Source organism: Mesoplodon densirostris, chromosome 2, assembly GCF_025265405.1.
Source record: "Mesoplodon densirostris isolate mMesDen1 chromosome 2, mMesDen1 primary haplotype, whole genome shotgun sequence".
NCBI lineage: Eukaryota > Metazoa > Chordata > Mammalia > Artiodactyla > Ziphiidae > Mesoplodon > Mesoplodon densirostris.
In genome coordinates, this window is record NC_082662.1 from 113,834,711 (window position 1) to 113,856,183 (window position 21,473).

Sequence of the window (21,473 nt, forward strand, 5' to 3'; positions counted from 1 at the left end):
TTTCTAACCCAAATTTAGGCCAAGATGACCCAGGACCCAGACTCAAAAGGTAAAAGGATTGAAGACCAACATCAAGCCCAAACAATTGAGGAACATCGTTTCTCCCCATTTTCTGTGTCAGGGGTCTTTGACCTGGGGGCCATGAACCGCCTGAAGGTGAAGACATGTACCTATGAATATTTCCTCATCACCCCAAAAATGTTAAGAACTGCTGACCCTATATCTTTGTTACCTCCTTGAAGTTTATAAAGAATCCTGAATATAGTGGTTTCCTAAATGTTTTTACATGGACCAGCCTCTAGTCCAGACACGAGATCACCATGTGACCTTGAACAAGACCCTTAGCACTCTTGCCCCTGTTTCCTCATCTTAAAAAATGCAGTCAATAAATGATTCCATGCCTCCTGTTTAAAGCACATGCTGGGCTAAAACAAGCAGGTGGAGTCTGGCTGCCTCTTTTGTCCCCTCTGGGCCTGTGGCCTGTGATCCAGAGCCATTCCCATAACCTCTGATTCAAACTCCCTGCGTGGGTGACACCGGAGGAAAGGAAGTAAGAGGAGATGTGGGCTCTGCCCCAGGAACCCACAAGCTCCGAAAGCTCTCCAGAGGTACCTACTCCCCAGGAAACGAGACGGGCCACATTCTTCACCATTCAGCTTTATCAGAGCCATTGTCCTGTAATATGCTGACGAGGCCAGCTGAGTGAATCAGAGGAGTCTGTCTGGGAAGTTTTATGATCTGAACAAAGGAGATAGGTTTTTTGGGGGGGGTTTGTATTTTGTGGAGTTTTTTGCGGTACACGGGCCTCTCACTGTTGTGGCCTCCCCCGTTGTGGAGCACAGGCTCCGGACGCTCAGGCTCAGCGGCCATGGCTCATGGGCCCAGAAGCTCTGTGCCACGTGGGATCTTCCCGGACCGGGGCATGAGCCCATGTCCCCTGCATCGGCAGGCGGACTCTCAACCACTGCGTCACCAGGGAATCCCTGAATATAGTTATTTGATGGGAATGGGGGGGACAAAGCAATGTCCTGCACACACCTCACTCTCTTCTGCTGACCCTGTGTAATTACACCCTGGATCCCAATAATGACAGCTGTAGAAATCTAAAATCTTAAATCTCAGGTGGTATTCAGTCAGATTGTCCCCAGTCTCGCTGGAGGGCTGGGGATGGTTAGAGAAATTATTGAGTCACCTTATCTTAAGTTGTGGGGTGGAACAATCTCCCCAAAGCTGTCCCAGCCCAGGCCCAGATACTGGTTGATTTTTGAGGGCTCAGACCCCAAGTACTCCATCTCTGCACCAAAGAAAAGACAGGTCACCTTAGGTCACTCAGCCACCTGGCTAGCTCACTGCCACATGCAGAAGATAGAAAACTGGGTCTTCCTGTGGGTGGATTATAACGTAATCAAGGAGGAAAAGCCCACAACACACACATGTGTGCACACACTTCAAAGTCATGTAGATACAAGGCTAATCATTCATGATCACATGTATAGTATCACCAAATGTCAGAGCTGGAATGGACTCGACTGATTCCTAGTCTAACTTTCTCATTTTAAAGATGATGAATGTGAGGCCAAAGAGGGCCAGGGACTTGCCTGAAGTCACACATCTTGTTAGGGACAGAGCCAGGTCTCTTGGGTCTCTGTGCAGTACTCTGTCTACTGCATCACAATGCATAGAAAAGTACAAGTCAGAGGCTGAGTGCTGGGGGGGGGGGGGGGCAGAGGAAAGGAAATAGAACAAGGAGAACTGAGGGGAATCAGGAAGGCTTCATGAAGGAGATGAGTCCTGAACAGACTCAGATTGCACTAACATTCTGTAAGTAGCTTGATGGCCCTAAGTGTTGGTGCCTTTGTTTTCTAACTTATTCCTCACAAGAAGTCCATGAAATAGTGTTATCCCTTTTCCACAAGAGGAAATTGAGGCTCTGAGAGGCTAAAGAGCTTATCCAATATTACACATACCCTATGTAATAGAGTCAACACTAGGTCAGTGAGATCCTGAGTCCATTATTTCTCCATGCATTACCGAAAGCTACTCTTTGGCTGATACACTTAAATAAAGGAGGATTAAGCTGGGAATTTAATTCTTCATTTGAAACCTCCCTCCTCCAGAGTCCCCAAGAAATTCAGACATTGGGAAGGTATATTAATTTTCCATTGCTGCTGTAACAGGTTATCACAACTTTAGTGGGTTAAAATATCAGAAATTGGTGGGGGGGGGGATGAATTGGGAGATTGGGATTGACACATATACACTAATATGTATAAAATAGATAACTAATAAGAGCCTTCTGTATAGCACAGGGAACTCTACTTCACTTCGCTGTACAGTAAAACTAACCCAAAGTTTTAAAACAGCTATACCCCAATAAAAAAATTTATTTTTAACATCAGAAATTTATTATCATCCAGTTCTGGAAGTCAGAAGTCTAACACAGTCCTCTCTGGGCCAAAATCAAAATGCCAGCAGGGCTACATTTCTTTCTGGAGGCTCTAGGGGAGGATCTGTTTCCTTGCCTTTTCCAGCCTCTAGAGATTGTCCACATTACTGGCCTGGGGTCTCCTTCCATCTTCAAAACATGCAATGGCCAATCTTTCTCACATCACATCACATCACTCTGACACTGACCCTTCTGCCTCTTCACATTGAAAAACCCTTGTGATTGCACTGGACCCACTTCAATGTAATCAGCAGTGTCAGGCAGAAAGTCCTTTGAGAGGAGTTGAACTCTGGGCTTTTCTTAACTGCCTTCACCACCCTCCATGAGACCGTGACCTGGTATCTCCATTGTTCTGCACTTCTATTTGGTCTCCTTCTCCTTAGGCTCAGCCAAAAACATAGAAATTCATGTGGCATGAGCAAAGTCTTCTCAGGCATCCTGCTGCAGAAAACTTGGAAATCTCAACCAAGCAAGTCTCCTCCCCTAATCTCTCACCCACCCTTTTTCTGAGTCACTCTCAGCCTCTCTTCTCATCTCAACAGGCTCCTAACAAGGATTCCTTCCTGCAGGCTTCCTGGAAGTTCCCTGTCCACCCTCCTGGGCAGTAATTCCTACTGTCCAGTAAAACACGGCACAGACATCTGTTCCCCCAGAGCCTTCCAGGACCTTCCACTCAAGGTTAATGAAGGGGTCATCTTCTGGGATGTGGGGACTTACCTCCACCCATCTTTCCCATGAGACTGTGAGCCCCTTGAAAGCAGGGCCTAGAATGACTGAAAGAATGAATGAATAAACTCAGTGACAGAGAATTCTTTGCCTCCTAAGACTTCGGTGGGGGGGGAGGGGGTGGTTGCTTTGTCTATTAGCATTCCACACAAAAGATTAAGGCCATGAAGAGGGAAAGGAGAAATGGAAGGAAGAGATGAAAAAAGAGGAGAAGGAAAAGGAGGAGGAGAGTCCCCATTCTACACCTGACCATCCAGTTCCCAGATTCCCCAAATGACCTATCTCTTCAGTTACTCCCATGGATCTTCCAAATCATCCCACACATCCCCACTCCCACCACAGCCTCCCAAAGGTCACGTCCCTCACAGGAACATCATCACCACTCCCCTGGCCAGCCTCTGATCCCTCCCCATCCAGGCATTTGTCTCTCACCAGGACACTGAGGGGGACCACATTGGTGCTACATCAATCCTCCATGCACCACTCCTAAAGGACAAAATATCACCTGGTCTCCCACAGCTCGCCTTTTGAAAACATTTTCAGGACCAAGCATCCAAAAACTATATAAATCTTTGAAGGATTTCCTGATTTTAGCCAAATACCTCTTTTAGGAAACCTACCTATTCAAGCTTTAAAGTCCCTGGAATTTGTTCAACTTTAGCAAACAAGTACAATTCACCACGTTATGATCTAAGGGGTTCTTTTATAATGAATGTTTTCCTATTTTTCCGTTACATGAAATCCTCCTCTACACCCCATTGTCTCCCACTTTCAACGTCTTCATTCTTTACTTAATGAATTTACTCCATCAATAATCATTTATCTTCCACTTACTCTATCTATGGCACAGACCCTACCATCTAGGAACCTACCACCCAGTACAGTAATAAGATCTTGTACATAAATAACTGGAATTCTCAATAATGATAGTAAATGTCAAACAAATAGCACAAACAATAGATTCTATGGGAATTCAGAAAAAGACAAATGTGTTTCTAGTTTAGAGAAATCAGGAATGTCTCCTTGGAAGATAACAGACTTTAAAGGAGCCTTGACATATGCTTAAGATTTCTACAGGCCTGGAAAGGGAGGACAAACAAGTTAGAAGTGACAACCCAAACAGACTTACAAGCAGAGAAAACTGGGTATGTTTTCTTTGAAACTTTTCCTTTCATCCTCCTGGCTTTTATTGACCTGAGTTCTAAATAAGGTTTTTCCAGAAGGCAAGGAGGCAGATTAACCTTGTTCCGTCCTGTTTTTTTGGTCACTATGAAAACGCTGAATAACTCCACTCTTAGAAGTGTCATAAATCAAGGTTGAGAAGGTGAAGATTATCTGCCTTCTCCCTCCTTTCTCTTCCCCTCCAGACTACTTTACAACCCAAGAGTAACAAATGACTCCAATTTCCCTCAAGACCTCCATTCAGGAAAATCACTCTCTCCAGGATGCTGTAGGTCCTTTGTTTGCTTGGGTCCTATGAGTGAGACTTTGAAGAAGCACCCAGTGGAAATGCCTGAAAATGGCCATATGAGCCCTTGACCCAGACAGACCCCAGGCTTTAGGCATAAATTCTCCCCACAGGTGAAGACAAGATGAGCAAGGTGGATCTTATCTCTCACCACATCCTGAGCCAGTTTGAGTAGACAAGGAACCCAGTCCTAGTTCTGAGACAGAGATAACGTTTTATGAATGTTCTTTTGTGGTTGCCCTTAAGAAGAGAGATCTGACAGGAACCCCTCCCTGCTGAGGTCTGGTGAGGACCCAGAGGTCAAAATGGAGGCTGACTAACACGTATCCCAAGCAGTGACTCAAACCATGGGCAATTTCAGAGGAAGCTTGTTATGGTGACTCCACAATTAAGACCTCAGCCCACATGGCCAGTCTGTCTTGCAGGAGGCTGGACCAAGCACTATATAAAAGTCCCTACCAGGCTAGTCTCCTCCATCTACATCCTTTGTTGAGGCTTGTTGATGATCAGGTAAGTGGGGACGTCTGTGCCCTCTCTCTCCCTTTCTGCTCTGTGTCGGGGAAGCTACTATTCTCTTCCTCTACTGGACTGTAGTTTCTACTGATTTTTGAAGTGGTTTGCCATTTCTTGGGCTTCTCAAACCATTCTGTGTATTCTACCTAGTCTCCTGCATCTAATTTTCAAAAAGATTAGTCAAACAGGAGAGAAGGAAAAGACCCATGGAAGGATTGGGTTTAGGAGTTTTGGCCTATAGATATTGACAAAAGCTCTGAGAATATCCCCACCTAGGAGACGGTTGTCAGAGAGAGCTGAACTAGGGATAGAAAAGAGAAAGGAATAAAAATCAGCAGAGAAATGAGTTCTTAGTGTTAATAATCATTCGCTCCCCATTCCCCTCTAACAATCCTTCATCCTGCCAATTCCCAGCCTGTTACTGTTAATGCAAATAATTTCAAAGCTTGTGTTTGTTTCAGGTCCTGCAAATCACCCTAGGATGTCCTTTAATAAGCAGCAGTGCAAACAGCCATGCATGCCTCCTCCATGTCTTCAAAAGACCCAAGGGCATTGCCAGGCAAAGGCTGAGGAGCTGTGTATCCCCCCATTCCAGCACCCTTGCCAAAAGAAGTGCCCAGTGCAAGCTCAAGAGGTGTGTCTTCCTCAGTGCCAGGAGTTAAACCAAGAAAACTTCTTACAGCAAGGCTAAGACCGATGCCTACCTCTATGTCAAGACCAAAGCCCACTTCAGTGTGTGGAGACATGCCAGGAGATATCTCAGACAAAACGTGTGGAGGTTTGCCCACAGAAAGTCCAGGAGAAGTGCTTACCCCCTGGCAAGGGAAAGTAGCTGCTCGTAATGCCATTTGGGGGTCAAGAAGATGATCCCAGACCACCTCCAACCCCTGTCATGGTGACCTTCTCCTATGGGTACGTCTATGTGCACCCTGCTCTTGCCTCCTGGCCTCTTCAGTATTCCAGGACTTGGTTTGTGTCTCTGAAGACAGTTCTCTCTGTATTTCCTCAACCTCTGTGAATAAATGTTGTTGTCAACAATCTATTAGAATGTCTCTGCTGTAGGAATGATGTGGTTATCAGGGGCGACCAAAGAAGTCTAGTTCAGCTCATTTGGGGCAAAAATTCACCCAGCCCTGGGCGTATAACAGCCAAGGATGCCTCCATCCTTCTTTCAGAGCATCAACCTCTCACTTGAGCCTCAAAACAAACTGAATTTTGGTGGTCTTTGTGTGGATCACCACCACCATCGCTGTGGAGAAGTTGGTGATGTTGCAAAAATCAAAAACTGGGTAATTTTGTCTCTGCATCCCCAAAAAAGAACAGAAAATGATTAGATGTTGGAATGTTAGTTGTGCTTTAAAAAAAGAAAACTAAATGAAATGTAAAAGATTGATTCCAAACAGCCAATAAGAAAAGACGAGATGAAACGTTTGGGGTCCTGATGGTTGATCTTTGTGCTTCATTGCTGACCTGCTTTACACCCTTTATTTCAACCATGTACACTCTTTAGAGATGTGATTCGTGACTATGTGGTGCAGGCTGGTCTGTTCTCCAGCTTCTTTGCTTTCTTCTCCCTGGTGAAGGTAAAATGCGGAATAAAGCTGATCCTAAAACATGCCTGACTTGATGTGTGCTCATTCCTCTCCACCAACCAACCATCCGCTGTGCTTGTGATGACTATATTTTCCTTTTTTGAGAATCTGGAATAGGAATAAAAAACAGCCTTCCAGGGCTACCCTGGTGGCACAGTGGTTAAGAATCCACCTGCCAATGCAGGGGACACGGGTTCAAGCCCTGGTCCCGGAAGATCCCACATGCCACAGAGCAATTAAGCCTGTGCACCACAACTACTAAGCCTGCGCTCCAGAGCCCGTGAGCCACAACTCCTGAAGCCCGGGTGCTTAGAGGCCGTGCTCTGAAACAAGAGAAGCCACCACAATGAGAAGCCCACCCACCGGAACAAAGAGTAGCCCCCACTCACCGCAACTAGAGAAAGCCCGTGCACAGCAACAAAGACCCAATGCAGCCAAAAATAAATTAATTAATTAATTTAAAAAAAAAAAGAAACAGCCTTCTAAGGTACATAGAACAGCCATGCTCAAAGAAGCCTCCTTAAGGGGCACCTGGACCATCCCACCCCCATCCACAATATATCATAGGCTCACCTATGCCCACATTTTACATCTGAGAAAATCCACCTGGGGCTGGGGCCTCAAAACTTCAGGTCCAGGATTCTTTCCACTACAGCATCTTTCCTCTCTGATCCTTGTTTTCCAGACAAAAGGGCTAAAATGGGTAGGAGGGGAGTTACATGGAAGAGCCATGATACCCACACGCATAGCCTCCCTGTCAGAAGGAAGACCTAGGTGTGCCTCTGAGATGAACACAAACTCTGCCCTACCATCTGGCCAGATTTCAGAAAAGTCAGGCAGCCTGTGTCACTTCCCTGCACCCTGTCACTGCCCAGTTGTGGAGGATACACAAGACTGTGGGCTCTGAGGTTGCATGAAAGGTCCGAGTAGACTCCAGAACTACAGGAGAGAACCAATGGTGGTTTCTCAGCTGTGCCCTGAGGTCTGACCTGGACCCTGAGGCTTGAGTCAAGGGCCAACCTCCTGAGGGGTAAAGAGGTTCCTCCTTCATCCCCCCGGGTCCCTCTTTCTCCTCAACCTGTATGGCTGTGCCCCCATGGATGACCAGGAGAGCCCCTCCCTAAAGGGGAGCCCAAGGTCTCAGCTGTTTGGCTGAACTGAGGTCGTTCCAGCACTGGGACCACCCCAGTGTCTCAATCTTGGAGATTTTCTAAGGCAAGAAAGAGCTGGAGGATGACCTGGGGGAGATTTCAAGTGGCAACATGGAGCCCTCAGGCACTCACTGAGTCTGCAGGTGGCAAGTGCCAGGCCCTGAGGTCTATGCACATTCTCTAAAGGAATCCTGACAGTAGCCTCAGGGGGTGTATATTGCCCCTTTGTTAAGGAACTGGTCTGGCCTCACAAAGCTAGTAAGTAGTGAAGTCAAGATTCTAACCAGAGTTTCTCTTGACTCCACAAGAGACTCTTATTTGCATGAGGAAAGTGCCCATGGCACACAGGTGAAGTTTCTAGAAGCTGTCTTCTTCTCATTCATTCATTCATGAACCTAAGAAGCACTCACTGATCACCTACCAGCTGCCAGGTGCTGAAGATCCAAGCAGGCAGCATCCCTGTGCAGAGCTAGAGAGCTGTCTTTCCACAGACCATACATGCCAAAGGATACTTTCCAAATCCTCCTGCACATATCAAGTCCCTGAACATCTCCAGGGGTCTGAATCAGTTCTCTTGCCTGCTTGGGACAAGTTTTCTCTTCCATTTTCCAATTTTGGAATAAGCCAGCTGCTCCCCAGGGCCCCAGCCTGAAAAGAGACTCCAGAGAGCCTTCCCAGCAGGGAAGCTTCTGACTGGGCTGAGGATGCTCTAGGACATTTCTCCAGCCTGGTTCAAGCCCACGGAATGTCTTTGATCTCTGGCATTAAAAGTGTGCACATATTGGAGTCCAAGATCAGACACTCAGATGCTGAGCGGAAGCACGGGGCAGACGAGCAGGGAGAGTCCGGCCATATCCAAGAGAGGAAAACCCGCTGATTACAGGGGAGGCCTCAACAGAGGGAGGGAGACAAACCTGCAGATTGCAGATAGGGGAGCAGACGTCAGGGAGCCAGCAGGCCTTCATCAATCTCTGTCATAGGAACCACCACACCGTGCTTGTGCTCACAGAGCTCTGACCCAGCCCTTCCTGCACTGCTGCTGCTGCTGCTGGGGCTGGGGCCCTAGTGACACAGACCTGGGCCATGGGGACAACCAGGACCAAGCCCATGGCAGCTAGACTCCCTCAGCTGTTTGCATCTGAGCTGAAGCCTTTCAGAAGTGGGGTGGGGGGATTACCAGGGAGAGTCCCAGATGCTAGGAGTCCTGGTTGACAATTGTTAAAGAAAACCACAAACAGATGCCATAGTTTTCATATATCCCTCCATCAAACACCCACAGCCACATAACCAAAACTAAAACTGTCCTGATTCCCCCAAAATGTTGGCTTCTGACCATAAGCAAACTTAAGCTTTCCTCATGTCAGCATGATTTCATAGCTCCCCAGCCAATCAGCTACAAAAGAGTAATTTTGTGTAGCACCGTTAGCCAAAAAGGGATGCAGGCTTCTAGTGGCCAATCACGGTAGAGATCAATGTACTTCCTCACTTTAGAAACAGAGCTATAGGGACTTCCCTGGTGGCCCAGTGGTTAAGACTTTGCTCCCCAGTGCAGTGGGTGCGGGTTTGATCCCTGGTCAGGGAGCTAAAATCCCACATGCTTCAGGGCCAAAAATCAAAACATAAAACAGAAGCAATATTGTAACAAATTCAATAAAGACTTTAAAAATTGTCCACATTGGGCTTCCCTGGTGGCGCAGTGGTTGAGAGTCCACCTGCCGATGCAGGGGACACGGGTTTGTGCCCCGGTCCGGGAGGATCCCACATGCCATGGAGCGGCTGGACCTGTGAGCCATGGCTGCTGAGCCTGCGCGTCCGAAGCCTGTGCTCCGCAACAGGAGAGGCCCACATACCGCAAAAAAAAAAAAAAAAAAAAAGGTCCACATCAAAAACAGAAAGAAAGAAAAGAAACCAAGCTACAACCCTCTTTTTCTCAGCTTCTTGTCACTTTCTGCTAGAAGTCTTCCAGTTCTGCAAACTGTCCTTTTGTTCGTACCATAAACTTTTAAATTTTCTCTAACTTGATTTGACTTCAACTTTTGACCCAGTTAACTCAATATTTGACAAGCGTGGGACCCATGGGCTCTGTGTGCCAAGAAAAGAATATGCAAACTGACAGGAGCATAAAGGAGGGTGGTGGGGTTCATCCACTCCTTTGGTAGCTGTTTGTGGAGAACCGCTCTGCACAGGCCCCATGACAGGCTCCAGAGGCCCCAGGGGAGGGGGATGCATGATGGAACCGTGGCCTGAGGACTTTCACTGTAGCAACTGTTGAAATCTATTTAGTCTAGAGAAGAAATTAGCCGAAGGAGCAGAATAGCCGTGCTCAAGTATTTTAAGTGATTTTGTGAGGGAGGAAATGGATTTCTGTGAGTTTACAAAGGATGGAGTTGGAAGAGAAATAGGCAGAAATACAAATTTGGATTCAGTTTAAGAAAATTCATATGATGAGATCTGTTTGCTGGTGACAGGAGCTGCTTTTGGACTTGTCATGCTTCTACGAACTGGAGGTGTACAACTAGGGGGTGATGATACCAGTGTGACAGCTAGGTTTTTCTCTGCTTGTCTAGCACTGAGACTCACCTCACTCATCTAATTCTCTTGGACAGAGTTGGGACTGGGGGCAGAGGAGCCTAATGGGACAGAGAGATTCAGAAGACCTGACCCTGAGGTCAGGAGACAGAGGAAATTACTCTGACCTCTAATATACTCCCCAGAGGCCCTTCGGGGGTCCAAACTCCTGGCGACCAGCAGAGAGTGGACCACGGCTTGAGGCTAAAGGAAAGGAGGAGGACAGGTAAGTGATGGGAAGTGGCTCCCCCAAATTTAGGACTTTTCTAAGTATGTGTTTTGGGCCAAACACTTCAGCCCTGAGTGGCACCTTACAGTAATTCCTCACTAACTTCCAAATCCAATCTTCTCAGCCAGAGTTTAGCACACCTCTTTCCCCTTTATTCCTTACTACCTTGCCTTCTGGACCTGCTTTCTCTCCTGAGCCAGTGTAGTCCATCTGTTCCACGCGCATGTGCACCTGACAACCATCGTAGCCTCCTTACCGCCTGCACCTGCCCCTCTCCAACCCAGGATCCTCCTCCTGCTTGTGTCTGCCGACCCATGTGTTTCAAACTCACCTCCTCCAGGAAACCCTCTATGATGTCAGACCCACTTCCTACGTGTAGAGGGAGACCCCTGCAGCACTTCAACCTGGGCGCCATGCACCCACACTGGTCCCTAGGGGTCTGTGGTCCCTTAGAGCTGCCTTGTGTGTGAGTGGCCTGTGTCTCCTGTCAGCACGAGAGCCCCAGATGATGGCTCATGGGCCTGGCTGTGCTCTTTGGCTGTCTTCATAGGACCAACCACATTAAGTTTTAGACACTCTCGGAGTCAGCCAACCAGCATGTCCTCTGAGGCAGAGATGAAGGAGGCTTCTTTTATTGTTAGGGTGACCAAAATCATCCTGGCTGGCTTGGAACTGAGGGGGTTCCCAGGATGCAGGACTTTGGTGTTAACATTGGGATAGTCCCCCAAGAACCAAGACGATATGATCACCCTAACCAGGTACCTGCATGTATAAGACACGTTGCTTGATGGTACGGGAATACAGAGGGAGAGCAGATGAGACTCTCCACACTGGAGAAATTTGCAGCCCAAGGTTGGAATAGGAAGACCTCTCCGTAAAACCGCAAACTCAGAAGGCTTAGTGCCTGCGGCCTGGCCCCCTCCCTAGCCCCATTCTGCATGTGTGTGTGTGTGTGTGTGTGTGTGTGTGTGTGTGTGTTGGCTGGAGGACATTAGATCAACTGACAGGTGCCCAGATCAGCCCTGTATAAGCTCGAACTGGCAGGTCCTGGCTTAGAGAGGTAGTATAGTGGGGGATATCCCCACGTCTTCCCTCTCCATACCCACTAACACCATTAGCCCCAGGACATCTCAACCAATGGGCACCAGGTCTGGACTCAACCCACTCTTGCTCTCTTTTCTCTCCCACAGACACTGGCCTCACACCTGGAAATGGCTAGAAGAAAAGGCAGGTGGGCTGGCAGAGCCATCTAACCTGAAGGTCCCCATCTCTCCTCCTCTCCAACAGTCTCAACCACTGGCCAGCCTTTAAAAGCTCTGGGGACCCCTTTTCTCTTCCCAACAGCACCACCTACTGGCCATGGAAGCGCTGGGCCTGAGTCAGAGATGGTCGCACACACTGGGGCCCAGCCAAAGCCAGGTGCTTGCGAAGGCAAGAGCACAGAGAGGTAGCATCTAACAGAGTGGGAGGAAGGCTTAATGTGCAAGACAGAGTTAAATAACGTATGGGGTGGAGGCAACGTGCATGGGGGTTCAGGACGTAAGCTCAGGAATCAGACTGCTGGGATTCAAATCTGAACCCCACCATTTCTTTCCTTTAAAGAAAATCTGAGAGGCTTGTATGGGCCAGCACTGTTCCAAGCACTGGAGATACAGTAGTGAATTAGATACATAAAGATCTGCCCCCCAGAGCTTAGATGAATGCAGGAAGACAGACGAAAAGCAACTAAGCAAATGCATAAATAAGAAAATGTACAGACTAAAACAAGGTGAGGAGACAGTGTCTGGTGAGGAAGTCTGTTTAGTCGGGTAGTCTGGAAAAGCCTATCTTAGCACGTGAGGTCTGAATGGAAAAGTGAATGATCTGAAGGGGCTGGCCATGTAGAGGCTGGGAGCAGATGCAGCTCTCTCTGTGCTAACACAGAGAGAGATGCATCTGCAAGGGAGCTGGGCAGGTCAGCAGCCTCTGGAGTCTCCTCCTGGACACGGCCCTTGAAGGCGGACACTGACCAACTTTTACTCTATCCAAATGAATGTGAGAAGAAGGGCGAGGCCTCTTGTCACGTGAGCTGTGAGTGAGAAATGGGGAAGTTTCATACAAAGATGGCAAGACTTAGAGGGCACATGACAGCTGTCCTCAGACCTTTCAAATGTGATCCCAGAGGAAAGAGCATGGGTCCGTGAGTTCAGGGTACAGAAAGGCAGATTTCTGTTCATATCAGGAATTAAATGGCCCAGCAATGAAAAGGATTTCACATGCAGTAGTGAGTTCACCATCACTGAAAGTATGCAAGAAGAGGCCAATGACTACCCAAGAAGGTTATAGGAAGTTTGGACTCGATATTTTATTAGTCTTTTCAGTCTCACTTAGTCTTGCACTTAAATTCCTAACAGGTTGCTCTGAATGTAGTGAAAATAGCCTTTGCCAGCCAGTCACTGAAAAGACATCTGCCCCAGGACCCCAGGACCAGGAACACACCACATCAGGGCAGAAAACTGAGTGCTGGATGCAGAACAAGTTTCTCACACCCAGGGCCAACCCTACAGAAAGGAGAAAGGGAAGTCTTCATATCCCCTCTCCATTTCTGCTCACTTCCTTTCTCCTGGTCTCAGCACCAGAAGACAGGGACTTCCTCCCACACAGCAGTCTGAGAAAAAAGTAGTCCAGGCTATTAGAGAAAATATCCCACTCTTCCCAAGTCTTGAAACTCTTTACTGTGCACTACCTTTTACTGCAAAATATTTGCCCATGACCAATGAGCATATGAAAAGGGCATGTTCACCTCATTATTCATCAGAGAAGTACAAATAAAAACCTCAACAGCACACCCACTGGAAAAGCTAAAATTAAAAAGACAGAATGTGTAGTGTTGGAGAGGTTGTGGGAGTGTAAATTGGTGCAGCCACTTTGGAAAACACTTTGGCAGCAATTACTGAAGCTGAATATCAGGAGAGCCAATGACAGAGGAACTCCTCTCTTAGGCATATATCCGGCACATGGTCACTAAAAGTCAGATATTAGAATGTTCATTCTAGTATTATTCGTAATAGCCAAATATCAGAAACTACACAAATGCCCATCAATGAATAAACTAATTGTGGTACAGTCACATAATGTGATAACGTACAGTGATGTGTACGAATGATGTACAGCTACACACATCAACATAGATGATTCTCACAAGTAAAAATTAAGTGAGGGAGAAAGGAAACACACACACAACACACACAGAGAGTATTAAGGTGAACCACATGAAATTGCCTTTATGAAGATCTAAAACTCTTGAATACTGAAAATTTCATATGGCTCAAAATAAAGCATGCTGTATGGTTCCATTTATATAATTTACATAATGTGCAAAAAGTGAAATTGAGACTCTGATTAAAAATCTTCCACCAAATAAAATCCCAGGACCAGATGGCTTCACAGGCGAATTCTATCAAACATTTAGAGAAGAGCTAACATGTACCCTTCTCAAACTCTTCCAAAATATAACAGAGGGAGGAACACTCCCAAACTCATTCTACGAGGCCACCATCACCTTGATACCAAAACCAGACAAAGACGTCACAAAGAAAGAAAACTACAGGCCAATATCACTGATGAACATAGATGCAAAAATCCTCAACCAAATACTAGCAAACAGAAACCAACAGCACATTAAAAGGACCATACACCATGATCAAGTGGGGTTTATTCCAGGAATGCAAGGATTCTTCAATATATGCAAATCAATCAACATGATACACCATATTACAAAACTGAAGGAGAAAACCCATATGATCATATCAATAGATGCAGAGAAAGCTTTCAACAAAATTCAACACCCATTTATGATAAAAACCCTGCAGAAAGTAGGCATAGAGGGAACTTTCCTAAACATAATAAAGGCCATATATGACAAACCCACAGCCAACAACATCCTCAATGGTGAAAAGCTGAAACTATTTCCACTAAGATCAGGAAAAAGACAATGTTGTCCATTCTCACCACTCTTATTCAACATAGTTTTGGAAGTTTTAGCCACAGCAATCAGAGAAGAAAAGGAAATAAAAGGAATCCAAATGGGAAAAGAAGAAGTAAAGCTGTCACTGTTTGCAGATGACATGATACTATACATAGAGAATCCTAAAGATGCTACCAGAAAACTACTAGAGCTAATCAATGAATTTGGTAAAGTAGAAGGATACAAAATTAATGCACAGAAATCTTTGGCATTCCTGTACACTAATGATGAAAAATCTGAAAGTGAAATCAAGAAAACACTCCCATTTACCATTGCAACAAAAACAATAAAATATCTAGGAATAAACCTATCTAAGGAGAAAAAAGACCTGTATGCAAAAAAGTATAAGACACTAATGAAAGAAATTAAAGATGATACTAATAGATGGAGAGATATACCATGCTCCTGGATTGGAAGAATCAATATTGGGAAAATGACTCTACTACCCAAAGCAATCTACAGATTCTATGCAGTCCCTATCAAACAACCACTGGCATTTTTCACAGAGCTAGAACAAAAAATTTCAAAATTTATTTGGAAAAACAAAACACACCGAATAGCCAAAGCAATCTTGAGACCGAAAAACGGACCTGGAGGAATCAGGCTCCCTGACTTCAGACTATACTACAAAGCTACAATAATCAAGACACAGTGGTACTGGCATAAAAGCAGAAAGATAGATCAATGGAACAGGATAGAAAGCCCAGAAATAAACCCACGCACATATGGTCACCTTATCTTTGATAAAGGAGGCAGGAATGTACAGTGGAGAAAGGTCAGCCTCTTCAATAAGTCGTGCTGGGAAAACTGGACAGGTACATGTAAAAGTATGAGATTAGATCACTCCCTAATACCATACACAAAAATAAGCTCAAAATGGATTAAACACCTAAATGTAAGGCAGACACTATCAAACTCTTAGAGGAAAACATAGGCAGAGCACTCTATGACATAAATCACAGCAAGATCCTTTTGGACCCAACTCCTAGAGAAATGGAAATAAAAACAAAAATAAACACATGGGACCTAATGAAACTTCAAAGCTTTTTCACAGCGAAGGAAACCATAAAGAACACCAAAAGACAACCCTCAGAATGGGAGAAAATATTTGCAAATGAAGCAACTGACAAAGGATTAATCTCCAAAATTTATAAGCAGCTCATGAAGCTCAATAGCAAAAAAAAAAAAAAAAAATCCAAAAATGGGCAGAAGACCTAAATGGACATTTGTCCAAAGAAGACATACAGACTGCCAAAAAACACATGAAAGAATGCTCAACATCATTAATCATTAGAGAAATGCAAATCAAAACTACAATGAGATATCATCTCACACCAGTCAGAATGGCCCTCATCAAAAAATCTAGAAACAATAAATGCTGGAGAGGGTGTGGAGAAAAAGGAACACTCTTGCACTGCTGGTGGGAATGTGAATTGGTACAGCCACTATGGAGGTTTCTTAAAAAACTACAAATAGAACTACCATATGACCCAGCAATCCCACTACTAGGAATATACCCTGAGAAAACCATAATTCAAAAAGAGACATGTACCAAAATGTTCATTGCAGCTCTATTCACAATAGCCCGGAGCTGGGAACAACCTAAGTGTCCATCATCGGATGAATGGATAAAGAAGATGTGGCACATATATACAATGGAATATTACTCAGCCATAAAAAGAAACAAAACTGAGCTATTTGTAATGAGGTGGATAGACCTAGAGTCTGTCATACAGAGTGAAGTAAGTCAGAAAGAGAAAGACAAATACCGTATGCTAACACATATATACTGAATTTTAAAAAAAATGTCATGAAGAACCTAGGGGTAAAACGGGAATAAAGACACAGACCTACTTGAGAATGGACTTGAGGATATGGGAAGGGGGAAGAGGAAGCTGTGACAAAGCGAGAGAGAGGCATGGACATATATACACTACCAAACGTAAGGTAGATAGCTAGTGGGAAGCAACCGCATAGCACAGGGAGATCAGCTTGGTGCTTTGTGACCACCTGGATGGGTGGGATAGGGAGAGTGGGAGGAAAGGAGACGCAAGAGGGAAGGGATATGGGAACAGATGTATATGTATAACTGATTCACTTTGTTATAAAGCAGAAACTAATAAAAATAAATTATTAATTAATTTAATTAAATTAAGAAAAGAAAATATAAACAGACCAAACACAAGCACTGAAATTGAAACTGTGATTAAAAATCTTCCAACAAAGAGAAGCCCAGGACCAGGTGGATTCACAGGCGAATTCTATCAAACATTGAGAGAAGAGCTAACATCTATCCTTCTCTAACTCTTCCAAAATATAGCAGAGGGAGGAACACTCCCAAACTCATTCTATGAGGCCACCATCACCCTGATTCCAAAATCAGACAAAGATGTCACAAAAAAATACAACTACAGGCCAATATCACTGATGAACATAGATGCAAAAATCCTCAACAAAATACTAGCAAACAGAAACCAACAGCACATTAAAAGGATCATATACCATGACCAAGTAGCATTTAACCCAGGAATACAAGTATTCTTCAATACACGCAAATCAATCAATGTGAGAAACCATATTAACAAACTGAAGGAGAAAACCACATGATCATCTCAATAGATGCAGAAAAAACTTTGGACAAAATTCAACACCCATTTATGATAAAAACCCTGCAGAAAGTAGGCATAGAGGGTACTTACTTCAACATAATAAATGCCATATATGAAAAACCCACAGCCAACATCGTCCTCAATGGTGCAAAACTGAAGCCATTTCCACTAAGATCAAGAGTAAGACAATGTTGCCCATTCTCACCACTCTTATTCACATAGTTTTGGAAGTTTTAGCCATAACAATCAGAGAAGAGAAAGAAATAAAAGGAATCCAATTCAGAAAAGAATAAGTAAAACTCTCACTGTTTGCAGATGACATGATAATATACATAGAGAATCCTAAAGATGCTACCAGAAAACTACTAGAGCTAATCAATGAATTTGGTAAAGTATCAGGATACAAAATTAATGCACAGAAATCTCTTGCATTCCTATACACTAATGATGAAAAATCTGAAAGAGAAATTAAGGAAACACTCCCATTTACCACTGCAACAAAAGAATAAAATACCTAGGAATAAACCTACCTAAGGAGACAAAAGACCTGTATGCAGAAAACTATGAAACACTGATGAAAGAAATTAATGATGATACAAACAGATGGAGAGATATACCATGTTCTTAGATTGGAAGAATCAAGATGGTGAAAGTAACTACACTACCCAAAGCAATCTACTGATTCAATGCAATCCCTATCAAACAACCAATGGCATTTTTCACAGAAGTAGAACAAAAAATTTCACAATTTGTATGGAAACACAAAAGACCTCGAATAGCTAAAGCAATCTTGAGAAAGAAAAACGGAGCCGAAGGAATCAGGCTCCCTTCAGACTATACTACAAAGCTACACTAATCAAGACAGTATGGTACTGGCACAAAAACAGAAATATAGATCAATAGAACAGGATAGAAAGCCCAGAGATAAACCCACGCACATATGGTCACCTTAACTTTGATAAAGGAAGCAAGAATATACAGTGGAGAAAAGACAGCCTCTTCAATAAGTGATGCTGCACAAACTGGACAGCTACATGTAAAAGAATGAAATTAAAACACTCCATAACACCATACACAATAATAAGTTCAAAATGAATTAAGACCTAAATGTAAGGCCAGACACTATAAAACTCTTAGTGGAGAACATAAGCAGAACACTCTATGACATAAATCACAGCAAGATCCTTTTTGGCCCACCTCCTAGACAAATGGAAATAAAAACAAAAATAAACAAATGGGACCTAATGAAACTTCAAAGCTTTTGCACAGCAAAGGAAACCATGAACAAGGTGAAAAGACAATCTTCAGAATGGGAGAAAATATTTGCAAAGGAAGTGACGGACATAGGATTAATATCCAAAATACACAAGCACCTCATGCAGCTCAATATCAAAAAAACAAACAACCCAATCCAAATATGGGCAGAAGACCTAAATAGACATTTCTCCAAAGAAGATATACAGATTGCCAAGAAACACATGAAAGGATGCTCAACATCACTAATCATTAGAGAAATGCAAATCAAAACTACAATGAGGTATCACCTCACACCAGTCAGAATGGCCATCATCAAAAAATCTAGAAACAATAAATGCTGGAGAGGGTATGGAGGAAAGGGAACCCTCTTGCATTGTTGGTGGGAATGTAAATTGATACAGCCACTATGGAGAACAGTATGGAGGTTCCTTAAAAAACTAGAAATAGAACTACCATATGACCCAGCAATCCCACTTCTGGACATATACCTTGAGAAAACCATAATTCAAAAAGAGTCATGTACCACAATGTTCACGGCAGCTCTATTTACAATAACCAGGAGATGGAAGCATCCTAAGTGTCCATCAACAGATGAATGGATAAAGAAGATGTCGCACATATATACAATGGAATATTACTCAGCCATAAAAAGAAATGAAATTGAGTTATTTGTAGTGAGGTGTATGGACCTAGAGTCTGTCATACAGAGTGAAGTAAGTCAGAAGGAGAAAAACAAATACCATAGGCTAACACATATATATGGAATCTAATCTTTTTTTTAATGGTTCTGAACAGCCTAGGAGCAGGACAGGAATAAAGACGCAGACGTAGAGAATGGACTTGAAGACACAGGGAGTGGGGAGGGTAAGCTGGGATGAAGTGAGAGAGTGGCATGGCCTTACATATACTACCAAACGTAAAATAGATAGCTAGTAGGAAGCAGCCGCATAGCACAGGGAGATCAGCTTCATGCTTTGTGACCACCTAGAGGGGTGGGATAGGAAGGGTGGGAAGGAGACACAAGAGGGAGGAAATATGGGGATATATGTATAAGTATAGCTGATTCATTTTGTTATACAGCAGCAACTAACACAGCAATGCAAACAGTTATACTCCAATAAAGATGTTTAAAAAAAAAAAGATGACACCATCTGCAAAGTTGATAAAGGATGGATGGCAGAGCAAGCATGAAAGGCCCTGTTACCGTTATTACGGGTAAAGATGATAGATGGCAGCAATGGAGACAGAAGAGGATGTGTCTGAAAAGTGCTTGGTAGGAAATTTTAACAGGTGGATTCTATGTATGGAGTAAAGGAGAGGAAAAAAATGGAGAAACAATCCCATGTTTCAGGCTTGGTGGATGGTGGAGCCTTACAGAGAGATAAAAACTAATAGATATTTGGATATTTAAGCCTGGAGCTCAGAGATGTTTCGGCCAGAAATACACATTTGAGAGTCATCATCACATAGAAGGTAATGTGGGAATAAAGTTGTGGTAATAGCTGCGATCACCCAAGGGGAAGAGAAGCGGCCCCACAGAGCAGGGGACACTGCAAGGTCTCAAGGTTGGCAGTGGAGGAGAGGAGCTGGTCAGCCAGCTGATCAGGAGCATCCAGGGAAGGAAGGCGAGGTCTGGGAGACTGGAGGAGAGAGGAGCCCAAGAAAGCAAGGCGAATCAGTTGGGTCAAACAACACTAATAGGTCAGGAAACACAGAGGTCGCTGGTGCCTTGAGAAGAGTAGTCTGGGTGATGGCACAGAAGCCAGAATAGAATAGGGGAGGGGACTGAGGAACAAAGGGTGGTTCGGAGTCAGGGATGTTCTTAGTGGACTGTTTTTCAAGATGTTTGGCTGTGAACATGAACAGAGAAATGGGGTGATAGCTGGAGGGAAACAAGGAGCCAAGGAAACTTTTGATGTTTCTTTTTTCTTAGGATAAAGGACACTAAGAAATGATCCGGTGGAGAGGGGAAGATTGAAGATAGAAAAAGAAGGAGAAACTGAGGACTGGAGGACTTAAAAAACAGGCCTGGCAGCTGCACTGTTTTAAGTCTCAGCTCACATGCTAATTCTTCAGAAAGGTCATTCATGGCCTCCCAAGCACATACATACATGCACCCTCATCATCATCATCACCATGATCATCATCATTCTCTTTTCTATGTATTGAGTTCATTTTCTTCTTAGCTCTTGTCTGAAATAATATTAATTTTTGCATGTTTATTATCTGACTTTTCCCACTAGAATATGAGCTCCAAGAGTGCATGAATTTCTCCATCTTCTTCACGATTCTATCCCCACGATCAGAGCAGTGGCTGGTCCACAGCGTGTATTAATAAGCGTGTGTGAATGGAAGGACCCGCGTGGAGGGACAGTTCTTTAGGAGGAGGAGGGGCACCTGCTCAGCTGTGAGAGGAGGGAGGATGAGGAAGCCAGGCGCAAAGGCAGGCAGGCTGGTTGCTTTGGTGGAGGGGAGACAAGGAAGCTCTCAGCTGAAAGCTTCTATTTTCTTAAGCGCAAGTTGAGGTCCAAAGTCCTGGGCTGGGGGTAGGGGCAGGGAGTGTGGGAGTTGAGGAGAGAGAACGGATGAAAGACTCATCCAGCACAGCGTGGCGGCGGATCTGGCTGGCGGCTGCTGCGGCGGCGGGCTGGAGGCGAGTGCCCCATGTGCACGTGTGGAGAAGCGGCGGCAGCAACGCGGCGACGGGAAGCACCCCCGCCCCCTCCGGAGACGCAGGGCCGCGCTAGGCTCTCGCAGCCCCCGTCACCCTCTCAGCTCCCTGCCCTAGGCGAGGAAGCCGGCTTGCCGGGTGGAGCGGCCCGAGCTGAGGGCGCGAAGAGCTCAGGGCGGCAAAGACAATGGCGTTGATACCGGTGGTAACAAACAACGGCCTCAGCAGGCGGGGAAG

At 44.8% G+C, this 21,473-nt stretch overlaps 1 protein-coding gene across 1 annotated transcript; it reads left to right on the top strand.

Moving 5' to 3' along the window:
* The first annotated feature begins 5,095 nt into the window (after positions 1–5,095).
* On the top strand, positions 5,096–5,985 carry PRR9 (proline rich 9). The gene is given in 2 exon segments (XM_060087802.1): positions 5,096–5,150; positions 5,615–5,985. A coding segment is annotated over 1 exon segment (351 nt). The 5' UTR covers positions 5,096–5,150; positions 5,615–5,634.
* Positions 5,986–21,473: the final 15,488 nt, after the last annotated feature.